This window comes from Balaenoptera ricei, chromosome 3 (genome assembly GCF_028023285.1).
Source record: "Balaenoptera ricei isolate mBalRic1 chromosome 3, mBalRic1.hap2, whole genome shotgun sequence".
Lineage (NCBI taxonomy): Eukaryota > Metazoa > Chordata > Mammalia > Artiodactyla > Balaenopteridae > Balaenoptera > Balaenoptera ricei.
The window spans coordinates 130,464,471-130,478,947 of NC_082641.1; the positions used below are offsets into that span (position 1 = coordinate 130,464,471).

Consider the following 14,477-nt stretch of genomic DNA (forward strand, 5'->3'; position numbering starts at 1 on the left):
GGCGAGCAAGCTCCAGGTATCACACCCCCTCACCCGCCCACCCAGCCAGCCATCGGCACACCCAGCAAGGAGACTAAGGTGAGGATGAGGAGGCAGGGGGTGATGGGGAGAGGAGGTCAGCTGGGGAGCCTCGGGAACTGGCTCGCTGGTGGGTACTGGCGTAGAGCTGGCTGCCTGTGAGAGCGTGAGGGGGAGAGCGAGAGAGCAAGGGAGGGAGAGAGAGGCAGGCTGCGAGGAGAGGAGAGGAGAGCAGAGGAGAGGGGGAGCAGCGCTCAGCTCGCAGGAGGACAGGCTTCTCTTTTCCGTGCTCAGTTAATCTGGCTGTCAGTTGGTGTTAACGCTGCAGTTTAAGCGCTCGGATTCCAAGGGAAACAGACAAACCTCGCAGAAGGCAGGCAGGAAGCAAGCGAGGAAGGAAGGAACGGCAGGAGGAAAAGAACAGGCAGAAGAGAGAGAGGAATAAAGGGAAGGGGGGAAACACCAAATCTATGATTGGACCTGGGCTTCTTTTTCGCCAATGCAAAAAGGAATATGCAGCACATTTTTGCCTTCTTCTGCACCGGTTTCCTAGGCGCGGTAGTAGGTGCCAATTTCCCCAACAATATCCAGATCGGTGAGTGAGAGGGGCAGCCTCGGGAGGGACTTTCTGGGTCTGGCCAGTTTTTTGAGGGGGGGAGGGGGTCTGTGTCCCCTCCCCCTCCCCAGCCCCACTACGGGCTGTCGTGCTTGACTATCTATGCAAAGCTGTCCCGTGATGTGAAGACTTGGACCGCTGGCATGGGGAGGGGTCTCCTCTGGATGGGATGCGGGGCAGAGAAGGGAAGTGTGCTCACACACACACACACACACACACACACACACACACACAAGCAGACACAGGTCCTCACACACCACTCACACTCTAGGCATGAGCATGTGAAATGGAGGAACCACTGCTTTGGAGGAAAAAAAATCAGGCTGTAACAAGGAAAGGGGTGCTGAAGGAGTTAACTACGTGGCTTGGTAGATGGTGCCCGATTTCACCTGTTTGTATAAATATGTGTGGTGTGTGTGATTATGGATTAAATACGTACATATATATTTGAGAGAGGCGGTGATTTCTCACCTGGGGGAGGGGAAAGAGACCCTCTAAAAGAAGGAGTGAAGGATGCTGGGTTTATTGCAGCCACTAAAATAATGCTAAAAAGGCCCCCCACTCTAGGTGAAGGGGGCTCTCTCTCCTGCTCTGGACTCTTCTAGCTGCCTTCTGTCTGCTGTCTGCCATGCTGGGCTGGTGGTCCCCACTCCTCCGATTCTGGAACTTCCTAGCCTGCCTTTTTTCCTACTCCTTCAATCGCCCACTCCTCTTAGATTTCTCCATCCACAGATACGGTCTACCTTTTACACACACACAAACACACACATCCACATGTTCCTCTCCCCTCCTCTTAGCTTTCCCCATCACTGAGCTCCAGCCTCTCAACTTGGAGGCAGGTTTCAACACGCTGCATGCTTTTTTGTTCCCCATTTCCCATTCCTGGTTGTCACGCTCCTCAAAGGACCCTCACCCTCCCTGTATTTATGGGGGCAGCCGATAGCTATTGCTCCTCCTAATAACAACGGGTGAAAGCGAAACAAACAGAAGCAGTAACACCAGTAACAACGTGTGTCCACAAGGGCTCAGGGATTCAGTATGACCAGCATCTCAGGGCTGTTTATGTCCCGGAATCCAGCAAGCTGCTTTGCTTGCAGGCATCTTGGTGGGTCTGGGTTCTGATTTCTCTCCCCTGACACGGACATTGCTCCACTAGGGAAAGTTCCCGTTCCTAGGAGTTTGTGTCTCTTGTGTGCGTGTGTTTGTGGGGCGATGTGGTGCAGGTGGTCTTTTGTTGGGCACATATGTGCTGCAGTATCAGTCTCTTTTGGCCTCTCCAGTGTGCTGGTTCTGAGGGTGGTTAGAACAGCCATGGAGTAACTTGCTTTGTTTCCTGACACCTGTTAAGCTACATTCTGAAGTGTGTCTGTATATGTGTGTTACTGCCTTAGACGCAAAACAAAACTTCCTGCCTCTGGAGACGCTTCTCTTGCAGCCCAGCCTATAGCCGCCTACCTCCCCACCCCCACCCGCTCTCTTTCATTCATTGCAGGGGAGGAGGAAGCCAGGGAAGTGTTTGGGGTGTGGTCATCTGGGGGGGAGGGGGGAGCATCAGAATCAAGAAGAATTTTTTTGTTTTTGTCCCTTAAAATGGAGGCATATGACCATCTATAAATCACTTGCTCTTACGTGTGGCTCTTCTTTACGTTGGTGCTTATGTATTGCCCATACTTTGCTGATTGGAAATACTTAAGATATGAGGACTTGCTTTCTCCAAGTGTATTTGTGTATATTGCCGTGGATATATAAATGCACAGGGTGTTTTGTGTATACGTAGAGATGCTTGCTTATGTATCTCTGCAGATTTTTCATCATATTTTGCCCCAACTTGCTTGTTCAACTGATTGAACCATTGTTTTTGTTTTCACATAAAAGGTTGAAACGTTAAATTGTAGAACACATGCTGAAAATATCACTGCCACCAGATAGTACTTGATTCTACTTGTACTGCCTCTAACAAAAGCCTTACGATTCATTTACTGGTTGTTAAAAACAAACACATATCTACTGTATAAGAAGTTAGAAGTGTATCACATTGGGATTGGGATTCCTAAGGAATCTGAGATAAACTTCTATGTAAACATTCATTATAGTTCAGTCTCTGGAAACTGCTGACTTTACTTCACAGAAATATATTTTAATTTATTTACGTGTCCACAGTAAATTCAAAGGTAAGGTGTGTACTCTTGTTTCTTAAACAGGAGCCCCGCCAGGCCCCTTTGTTCTGCTTTTTACTAGAATAGAATGTTTGCATCCTCTGGACATCCTTAAGCCCCCAGAGCTTTGAAGCCCAAGGTTCTCCCAGGCAAATACACACGATGGCAATCCCTTATGTAACAAGTCATTCCTGGAATCATGAGTGGTGAAAGAAGCAGCAAAACACTGTTTGCAGAAAATCAGTTTTCAGAGGAACTGAATTAACCTTAGAGGATTGTCAAACAGGTCTTGCTAGGTCAAAGACTACAAGGGTCAAAGTCAAAGCAAACGGTTATAGTGCTGGAGAAGCTCATAGGCTCCCAGAGCTAGAGTTTACTCTGTAACATGTATTAGCACTACTTCCTGTAAGGCTCTATGATGAGAAACGGGTCCGATATAGGAAAAATTAGGCACGGCTAGGGTTTAAGTACATGCAAGAGCATAGGCTGCCTAAGAGGTTTGCACGAGAAAGAAGGACGAAAAACTCCACAATGCTCCTGTTTTCTCTGACCTGAACTGAGTTGAGGGGTGAACAATCAAATATTTGGGCAGTGACAGATGTTAGAGTCCTTGTCACATAAAAGCTCATCTGTGGAAGTTGAAGCCTCAGGTTGTAGTTGAGTCTATGTGAATTCTGATCCCCACTACTAAAGGCAACACCTAGTGAGTATGGACTGGGGAGAAGAAAAGGGCCCATCTGGGGTGGGCTGTTGCGGAATCAAACCGGTCTCTAGCCCAGATACCATGTTGCATTTTCTCTCCTCACAGGGGGATTATTTCCAAACCAGCAGTCACAGGAACATGCCGCTTTTAGATTTGCTTTGTCGCAACTCACAGAGCCCCCAAAGCTGCTCCCCCAGATTGATATTGTGAACATCAGTGACAGCTTTGAGATGACCTATAGATGTAAGTAATTGCTTCTATTTCTGAGATTTCTTTCTGCGATCGACCAATGAAGGGAGGGCCTGTATGTAGGTGGCGATGTTGCAAAAAATGACGAGCTGTCATCCGTATTCGTAAGAGAAAGCCCGACAAGAAAAATTTCCAGGGCCTTTTGAGTGATTCCATCAGTTGGTATGTTAGATCCTGCAGCGTTTCATAGAATGGGTTTGCTTTTTCACTGCCAGATAACTTTCAATGCCAGCACGATGAGGACTAGGGTTGACTGCATCTCCCCTACCTCGCAGAGGTTTTCTGGTTCCGTTGAGAGTTTCACACTTAGGAAACTTCTGAGAGGCGTAGAATGAAAGGTTCTGACTTGGGGAATGTGGTTTAAAGTGCTTACGCCTTTCCTGTGCACAGTTAAAAGGAGAAAACGTTGCTATAGCTTGATAAGGAAGGATACCTGAGAAGGTGTCTATTTGGTTTCCCATTTTTAGAAATGACCAATAATTATTTTAAAAAGTTTATGCCTTGATTATTTCCAAAATACTTTGAAGTGACGGATGGCTTACACAGTTTTTAGGATGGCCTTTGAGCACAAAACAGAACAGAGGTGACCCCAAGAAGGAGAAAGGAGAGGCCAATTTCTGCCATCTGAACTGAATGCATTATAAAATGCGGGCAACAAACACCATTCTGAGTTTTTCTGACAACTAAGGCTGAAAAGGAAACCTGTGTGGTGGCATGATTGCCATTTTAAGACAGGTGAAAGCATAAAATTTAATCAGTAGAGACATTTTCCCTCCAGGGATTAAGCTCAAGTAGGAATTGATGGCATGGAAGTGTGAGCTGAATGGGCAAGAACAACTCGAAAGTGGATTAAATTGGCACTGTAGGCTCTGGGTGCCACTGTGGCCTTGGTGGCTTCTGCTGAGCTGTGGATGGCAGAAGGCATGCACCATATTTCCTTCACTGCTTTCCCACATTCCCCTCCCGGTGAGCTCTCAATGATTTGAATTGAACACACTCAAACTGAGAATTCAGCATTCTCCCTATCCCTAAGACCACTCATAAGATAATGTATATGCAAATTCCAAGAATTATAATTATTCCAATTACTCAGCCATAAAAAAGAATGAAATAATGCCATTTGCAACGAGATGGATGGACATAGAGCTTATCATACTAAGTGAAATAAATCAGAGAAAGACAAATATCATATGATATCACATATGTGGAATCTAAAAAAATGATACAAATGATCTTATTTACAAAACAGAAACAGATTCACAGACACGGAAAACAAACTTACTGTTACCAAAGGGGAAAAGTGGGGAGGGGGATAAATTAGGAGTTTGGGATTAACAGATACACACTGCTATATATATAATGGATAAACAACAAGGACCTACTTTATAGCACAGGGAACTATATTCAGTATCATGTAACAACCTATAATGGAAAAGAATCTGAAAAAGAATATATATATATATATATATATGTATATATATATGTGTGTGTGTGTGTGTGTGTGTGTATATATATATATATATATATATATATATATGACTGAATCACTTTGCTGTACACCTGAAACATTGTAAAGCAACTATACTTCAATAAAAAAAAGAATTATAATTATTTCAGATTCCATTTACTGAGGACTTACTGTGTGTCAAGAACTATGATAAGTATTTTATGGACAATTATAGTAACATTCATTACCGTTTACTGAACATCCACTGTGGCCCTGCAACGCACTAATTGCTTTTCATGTGTTAGTTTGTTTAATCCTCACAGGAGCCCTGCAGTGCTCTATATTATCTTCCTTTTAGAGAAGAGGAAACTAAGGCTGCAACAGGTTATATAACTTGCCCAGGGTCACCCGAGAAGTAAATGGTGGTCTTGTGACCCCAAGGTACATGTTTCTGGGCACTGCGATAGATACATAGATCCCATGGTAACTTGATCAATTTCACTGAGATTACCCAAGAAACAAAAGGGAATTTTCAGAGTTTTATAAGGCAGTGGCCTGATAAAGCACCTAGGCAGAAAACCTTATAATGCTTCAAACTGTAGCCATGATTTTGCACAGGAGTGACCCACTGAATAAATAAAACAGCAATTCTGCATTCTGGTAATGCTGAGGTTGAAAATCTTGTCAACTGTGTTACTCACAACACTTAAAAGTGAGCTGAAGTTTAACTGCTGAATTGTAGTTCTGTGAAACCATCTCCCTGGAAAGCTAAAATAATATTGAGTAGGCATTTGGTTATTAGATAACTTCCCATTTCTTTCAATATGGCTTAAAGGAGAATTTTTAAAGAGAGGATTTAGGTGTGGGCATCAATGTATCTAAAAACCACCAGAGATTACGCATAACCTATTGCAGGCATGTGCATATTTTAATTTATTCCCTGGGTAGAGGCTCCACAGCTTTTGTCACCCTCTCAAAGGGATCCATTACTCTAGAAGGATTATTTGCTTAGGGAATCTAGAAGAATAAATGGCTGGCATGTGTATTCACTCATACTGCTGAGAACTGACTACAACAGAGCTTGGTGGAAAGAGATGTTAACTGCTATTCTAGTGTCGAGATGTTGACTGACAGGACAAAATAATAAAAGACAAAAATTGGAGGAAATGTTCTAAGGCAAAAGGTTGTGTTTCTGTACCGTTATCTTGACAACCTAAGACTTGATCTCTAATAGGGTTGTTGGCCGTTTATTGGGAGGATTGAAATGTGATACACGCAATGTCATCCACTGTGGTTAATGAACCGGAAGTGAGTGGATATGGGTTCTTGAACTTGATTCCTGCCATATACCAGTGTACAGTTTTCTATGAATTTGGTCATTCTTTTTTTTTTTCCCCCCCCAAACTGTTCCTGTCTTTATTTATTTATTTTTTTAACATCTTTATTGGAGTATAATTGCTTTACAATGGTGTGTTAGTTTCTGCTTTATAACTAGGTGAATCAGCTATACATATACATATATCCCCATATCTCTTCCCTCTTGCGTCTCCCTCCCTCCCACCCTCCCTATCCCACCCTTCTAGGTGGTCACAAAGCACTGAGCTGATCTCCCTGTGCTATGCAGCTGCTTCCCACTAGCTATCGGTTTTACATTTGGTAGTGTCTATATGTCCATGCCACTCTCTCACTTTGTCCCAGCTTACCCTTCCTCCTCCCCGTGTCCTCAAGTCCATTCTCTAGTAGGTCTGCGTCTTTATTCCCGTCCTACCCCTAGGTTCTTCATGACAATTTTTTTTTTTTTTTAGATTCCATATATATGCGTTAACATACGGTATTTGTTTTTCTCTTTCTGACTTACTTCACTCTGTATGACAGACTCTAGGTCCCTCCACCTCACTACAAATAACTCAATTTCATTTCTTTTTATGGCTGAGTAATATTCCATTGTATATATGTGCCACATCTTCTTTATCCATTCATCTGTCGATGGACACTTAGGTTGCTTCCATGTCCTGGCTATCGTAAATAGAGCTGCAAGAATTTGGTCATTCTTTAAACATTTCTTCAATGCTATGAACTGATATGGTCATTGGAAAAAGAGAGATGATAAAAGGTCCTTGCTCTTAAATGGCTTACAGTCCAATGGGGACTCTGCTGTGTGTCCAAGAACTGAGAGGGTACTGAGCAATTGGGGTGGCTATGGTGGCAATGTAATTTCCAGCCTGCCTGGAAGATTCTTTGTTAACTTTCATCTGAGACTAGTGAACCCTTTGGGGCTGTGTTCACTGTGATCCATTGGTCTGGGAAAATTGACATCTGTTCCAATTTGGATTGAGTAAAAAAATGTCGAAGGGAGCAGAGAGGTTTTAGGTATGATGCCTTAACTAATCATTTATTGAAAATTAAGGAAGCATCTTATTGAGATTTAATTTCATGTGCCTTTTTGAAATCTGGACTAGTAGTTAACCTTAAATTAACTCTCCCAGTCTTACCTCCAGAAAATAAGCAAATCTTTATTTTTTCATCATTTTCCTGTCATTTGTTTTTTTCCTATACATTTTGCTATTCATGATCCCTCCACCAGAGGGTGGAGAAGGGAAAGGAGAGGAAGTGTAACAGGAACTATTCCTGCTAGATGTATTGGCAACAGGGGACATTAAAAAGGCAGAGTGGTCCTTAGAGGGTAGGGAACGCAGGGGAGAGTATCCCTAATACCTCCAGCCAAGATGAGAGTTCTGTGTCTTCTTTGCATTCCACCTTTGCTTCTTTCCTTTTCCGCCATCATTAAGGGATAAAGTCATTGAATCAGCAACGCAAATGCTTTAGGATCTCCTCTGAGTATACTTCCAAGCCCACAAGGGCAGGAGTTGAAGAGTCTGTCCATAGAGATGGTAGTTACTGACTAGCTGTTCAGCTTATCTTGGTGTCTTTATGGAAGTATGAATAAAGGGACAGATGAAATACTAATTGGGGTTCCTATTAGATTTCGGAGGAGCACTGTTGCAACTTAATCCTTACTTTTCATTTAGTCATCCATTTATTTGTTCAGCGAATACATGCTGAATTTCCACTGTTTGCCCAGCACAGTGCCAGGTGCTAGGAATATAATGGCCGACAAAGAAGAGACAGCTTCTTTCCTTGTGGGAGTTACAGTTTAGCCTGGAGATCCTCAAACTTCAGCGCACAGAAAATTCACCCAGGGAGCTTGCTTAAAGCAAGACTCAGGGGCAGACTCTAGACTTCCTGAATCAGAATATTCAAGAGCTGGCCCTGGGGAGATTTGGCAGCAGTTAATATGGGCATCCCACTTGAAGAAGCTCTTTAAAAACCTTGCATTCCTTTAGCAAGCATTTTTTTGAGCCCTTAACCAAGCCCAGGCGTGGTGCTAAGCACTAGAAATGTAGACAAAAGTAAGACATGTTCCCACCCTGGAGGACTTTATCCCTAGTGAAACCAACCGTCCTATAAAGAGAAGTTAAAAATGTAATGTTTTAAGTGTTGCAGCAGTCACTTGCAGGGAGTGTTAGAGATGCTTTGAAAAGTGGGGTTGGCCTCTCAGAGGGTGGTGGTTGATTTGAGTCTCACTGATAAATGGAAGCTTTCTAGGAGGTCAAGGTGAGGGGGCCAGAAAGAAATGAGGCAAGTGTGTTCCAGGCAGAGGGAACAGCGTGTGCAAAAGAAAAGAGAACGCTTTACCTAGTTCTTCCCCTGCTCTGACCTCCTGTGTCACTCCATGCTGGGCCTCTCATTTGCCAGTTGTCAAATGCTGCGGAAGGGGTGACCCAATGGCTATCCCCAAGCCACTTTCAGCACAGTGTTTAAGAAGCATTGAATTGCACCTCGGAGTTTGGGTATCTTAGTTCTCTTTGAAATTTCAAACCATCTGGCAACACTGGACCCTGGGTCTACGTAGCCCCAGTTGGCTAGGATGGGAGTATCCCACCTGGATGGCTTCTCTCTCGAGCAGCCCATTTCTCTCCTTTTCTCCACCTGCCTGGAAGCATTGAGCTTTTAAGCCCCAGGTGATTTGCTCTGCAATGTTGCCTGTGTTGTGTGTTTATAGGTCAACCCTACCACCAGAATGTGAATCGCTGTTCAGAAAGACCATGTTTAGCTGTTGTTTGGTGTTGCTGAGAACACCTGGCACAGGGCTATTCCCTTAACACAAATGAACAAATGTTTCCAGGAATCAGAGAGTCACACAGCATAGATGCTGGGAACTTAAATAACAACCAGATGGAGTGCAGTGTGCCTATTTCCAGTGGGTCTCCCTCTGTTGTGGACCTACTTAGGAAGCCCAAGGGCGTTCTAACAAGACGTTAGGTGCTGGCAACAGACACGTGGCCTCTTAGCTTTCGCCTGAGCATCCCTCATCATTTTCTGAACTGCAAACTAACAGTCCAGAGACTTGTTCGCCTGACCTGCATGATGCTTTTCAAAATTTGGGATAAAAATCCAAACTTCCGGCTTCTTTGAAAAAACTTAGGGCATCAGGCAACTCTGGACCCACATTCCTGCTCCGCTTCTACTGTCTAGAGAAATGCTGACCGATTTAAGTATAAACTATAATCTCTCAAGTTTACCGAAGTCCTGACCGCTCCTTATCAGACATGTGGCCAGTATAACAAATTATGTTACTTGGCCTGGCCTGTAAGTAGGCCAATGTGCTCACACCTGATTTATATACTTCAGCATCTGCCGTTTTATTATTTTATTTTCATAATATCTATCCCTCACCCTGCAATAAACAGTAGAGGCCACAAAAGATATGTAACTCCTGCTCTCAAGAAACTGGTCTAGGGAATTCCCTGGAGGTCCAGTGGTTAGGACTCCGAGCTTCCACTGCAGGGGGCACGGGTTCAATCCCTGGTCTGAAAACTAAGATCCTGCAAGCCATGTGGCACAGCGAAAAAAAAAAAAAAAATTGGGGCTTCCCTGGTGGCGCAGTGGTTGAGAATCTGCCTGCTAATGCAGGGGACACGGGTTCGAGCCCTGGTCTGGGAAGATCCCACATGCCGCGGAGCGGCTGGGCCCGTGAGCCACAACTGCTGAGCCTGCGCGTCTGGAGCCTGTGCCCCGCAACGGGAGGGGCCGCGATAGTGAAAGGCCCGCGCACCGCGATGAGGAGCGGTCCCCGCGCCGCGATGAAGAGTGGCCCCCACTTGCCGTAACTAGAGAAAGCCCTCGCACGAACCGAAGACCCAACACAGCGAAGAATAAATAAATAAATAAATAAAGTAGCTATAAAACTGTAAAAAAAAAAAAAAAAAAAAAAAAAAAAAAAAAAAATTGATCTGTATGTACTAATGAAACTGTTGGGAGGATAAACAAGGATTATTCTGAAGACCTACCATATGCCACACACTTCACACATGTTGTCTTATTTATACTTTATAATAATCTTGAGAGGTTACTATCTCCATTTTATAGATGGCACTACTGAGAGTGAGAATGATTAAGTGTCTTCTCCACATTACCCAGTGAAGAAGAGCCTAAACTAATATGTGAAGCCAGCTTTGCAAACTCCAAAATTCAGTGAGCTTTCACCCTTTTGAGACAGAGGAATATTATGGACACAAACAAAGTGAAACAGCAGGAAAAGAGCCCAACACAAGAAGTGCCAAAAGAAGTGAAGTTTATGATTCAGGATTAAGTTCTAAGACTTCCAAGGCAGAGGCAGATGGCTGTAGATAAGGAATACTTCTTGCAGGAGGTGGAACTGGAGCAGGTATTGAAGGGTGGAGCAGATTTGGGGCGTGTCATGAGAGGAAGGTTTTTGAGTGGGTAGAGTCACAATATTTCTCCTCCCCTCATCTCTACCACTACGGCATATATTTATTTTTGCCAGGTGGAGAGTTCAGACTTTATCTCTTGCATCCATGCTGAGCTCCCGGTTACATGGCAGATGTCTGCATTTCTCTGGTTGATGTTACAGTGTGATTGTGGTTTCTCCACTTTCACCTCTGCCCTCACTTGGAGACACACAGGCCCCAACATTGTCTGTGCTTGACTCTTGGTTCTTATGATAATATTGATGATCATCAGTTTTTTGATGCAGAAGAGTGTGAACATTGCTTCCTGAGATTAGTTTGAACACTTCTGCTGAGATGGGTGAGATTACTATTCTTTTAGATGCTCAAGATAAAGTAGTCATATAGGACATTTGGGAAAAAGTTAAGATTCATTTATGTGTTCATGCGTTCCTTCAAAGCACTTTTACTATTGCCCCCTATGGAGCATATGTACCATTACAGCCCCCTCTCATACCCTTGCAGACAGCATTAATTGATTACAGAATTCTTTTCCACTGAATCTAGACATGGCCTTAAATTCCCTCTCACCAGAACATTCCAGGCAGTGGCTACAAATTGGTCAGAGTTGCAGTTGATACACGAGATAAAATCCATTTGCCATTACAAGGCATTACACTAGGAATTGGGGGAAATAAAATGCATTAGTCATTGATTCTCCCCTTAAGGGCTCAGGTTCTTACAGAGAAAATAGGCATGCACAAAAAACTGATATAATGGAGAGGTTCTCTGCACTCCCCTTCTCTCACTCACACACACATTGAGAGAAGGGAAGGAAAACTTCCAGTTGGAAGAATCAGACCAGGTAGGTAGAAGGGCAGGTGGAATGTAGATGGGACGATAGGAAGATACACACATGTGCGTGCACACACACACACACACACACACACACATGCACACACCAAGTCTGACCAGGGAAAAGTATATTGGATTGAGATTTGAAGACGTGGATTCAAGTGCTGGACTATTTACTATTTTCTTGAATCATTCACGTGTGACTTCAGAGTTCCACTCCCATGCTTATTTGTACGATGAAGCTCCTATGACCTCTAAGAGTCCTTCTAGGGCTGTATTTCAATGATGAGAGTGCATGGAAAACTCCAGGAATAAACAATTAAGAGAAGAAGCTTTTGTACCAGCCTTTGGTTGGACAGAGGCTCACTGAACAAATTGAGACTCTGAGAAAAGCTCTGAACCCTGCCCACCGAGTTGCACAGCCAAGCTACATTTGCATGCAGATACAGGGGTATTAAGCCAACCATGGGCCTCAGGTGCATTCATTCAATATTCAACCAGTATTTGTGGAGTGCTTACTATTGTGAACAAAAACTGAAAGCAGCCCTGTGCTCATGGAGCTTACCGGCTAGTAAGGGATGCAGCTATTAGTCAAATAATCATACCAATGAGTGCATCATTATAGATCAGGATAAAGATGTGAAAGAAAGGGCCATGATTCAATGAAAGCATATTACAAAGGAACCATCTTTGGGCAGAGAGGTGAATAGGTGTTTGTTTGAGCTGAGAACTGAAGGCTTTGGGTGATGTGGTGTCGGGAACAGGAGGAATATTCTAGAAGCCTTCTGGGCAGAGGGCTGGTGGGGGGGTAAGGGGTGCAGGAGTATGGGGCTGGGGACGGTGGCAAGGGCCAGGCCTGGTGGGTCCTGTTATGGAATTTGATCTTTAGCCCAAGAGCTGTGGGAAACCCACTGAAGGGTTCTAAGCAGAGAAGTGCCATGTTCAGATGTCTGTTTCTCACCGGGAATCAGAGGCTCAAGAACACTTTGCCGCTTTCAGGTTCCCTGGAGATTTTTTGCTAATGTCTTTGTTCCTTTACTCCCGTGTCCAGTTTGGGACGGAGTCTGGCAAAGGAAAGGGGACAGACGCTGGGGGCAAGGGGAAACTCTTGGCTGGCCGTAGGGGTCATATGCTGTATGTGGCTCTGTGGTGTATCTGTGGATGTGCTCTCGGAGGCGAAGCTGATCCAGCAGAGGGCCAAGAAATTTGGTGAGTACGTGTGCGGAGGCAGAGAATCATCTAGAACTCCACTTAATTTATCAGACGGGAAGGCTACACTACACTGAATCCTGGCCTCCATTCAAACCAGGCAACTCAATGGTCCTCAAATTCACACTGCTGTTTCCTCCACCTACACACTACGCCTCCCATATTTCCTTATCGAAATTCTGTCCCTCTGGTCTGTCCTAGCTCTTGCATCATCTTCTCTCCTAATCCTCCCTTGTCCCAGCCCCCCACATTCACACTCTCCTCTGTCCCGTAGCCCTCTGTATCTTCCCTGTAGCAGCTGTCACACTTAGCCCTGGGTTTTAGGTGCCTGGACCCTTATTTTACCTGCCCCACTGGAGTAAGCAACTTGGGGGCAGTGACCTTGTTTTCTTTAGCTTCCCATCACGGTCTCCACCAGAGAATAGTGTGTGGTGGTGCTAGTGAAATGAATGAATGAATGAATGAGTGAATGAATGAATGCAGAGCTGTATATTATGTAACATCAACGGCAGGGACAAAAATAAGTCTGCATTATTGCTGTTTATGGGGTAGTATTTGGATATTATGAATTCTGAGAGTTCCAGCAGGCTGTGTTGTAAATTCCCGTGGAAGACGATTATAATAACTGTAGCTGGAAAGTGATGGAGGTGAAAACCAGTTATAAGTCCAATCAAAAGCTCATTCCAAAAAAAAAAAAAAAAAAAAAAAAGCTCATTCCAGCTCCTTCTAGACGATTGTCAGTCAGGGTCCAAAATAAGGTAAGGTAGAAGGCTCCATTTTCTAAATAAAGGATTTCCGGTTCAAGGCCTGGCTCTGCCATGGAGGGCTTGCATGGCTTGGGCAAGTCAATTCTCTTTTTTGAACCACAGTTTCTTTCAAAGGAAGGTAAGAATTGTACCACTGATATGTGGTTATTGTGAGAAGGAGTAAATGATTGCTAATTTCAAATCAACTTTCCACTCAATAAAATGGCATCAAGTAGGTAATTTTATTCTCCCCTTTTCACAGATGAGGAAGCTGAGCTCTCAGGGGAGTGAGGGGGCAATGGCTTGGGTTTCTGGTTCCATCCCTAGACATGTGCGGGCTGGGAGGGCTTTCTTCATTTCACTGTCTGCTGTGTCTGCCTACTCCCTTGTGGATGCTATAGCTCCCCTCCTGTGGCAGCAGCCCTCCTCCCCTGGTGCCAGTAGCCCTCCTCCCCCGGTGTCAGTGCCTGCTTCTTGTGTAACACAGCCCTGTGCCCTTTCAAGGGACCTGTGCTGCTGCGTGCCAGCTGCAGTCAAGGTGTGCAGTGTACAGAGGTTACTGGAAATCTCTTTCTATCCCCGACCACTCCCATGACTTTGGTGTATCACAGCTTGCTGTTCCGAGGGCACAGGGAAGCCCAAGGTCACGGGAGGTCCAGATCCCAGGGAATGCAGGCAAAATCGGGGTTAAGGAGGCAGTTGGAGGCTAATGTCATTACATGGAATCT

At 44.5% G+C, this 14,477-nt stretch overlaps 1 protein-coding gene across 6 annotated transcripts in view; it reads left to right on the forward strand.

Annotated features, from left to right (window-relative positions):
- The first annotated feature begins 248 nt into the window (after positions 1 to 248).
- The window catches only part of GRIA1 (glutamate ionotropic receptor AMPA type subunit 1), a 306,492-nt gene continuing 292,263 nt past the window's right edge, over positions 249 to 14,477 (forward strand). For all 6 annotated transcript variants that reach the window (XM_059917554.1, XM_059917549.1, XM_059917555.1 and 3 more), the window contains exons 1-2: positions 249 to 613; positions 3,599 to 3,736. In XM_059917554.1, the coding sequence (XP_059773537.1) occupies positions 532 to 613; positions 3,599 to 3,736 (220 nt within the window). In that variant the 5' untranslated portion in view covers positions 249 to 531. The remainder of the gene's footprint in view (positions 614 to 3,598; positions 3,737 to 14,477) is intronic.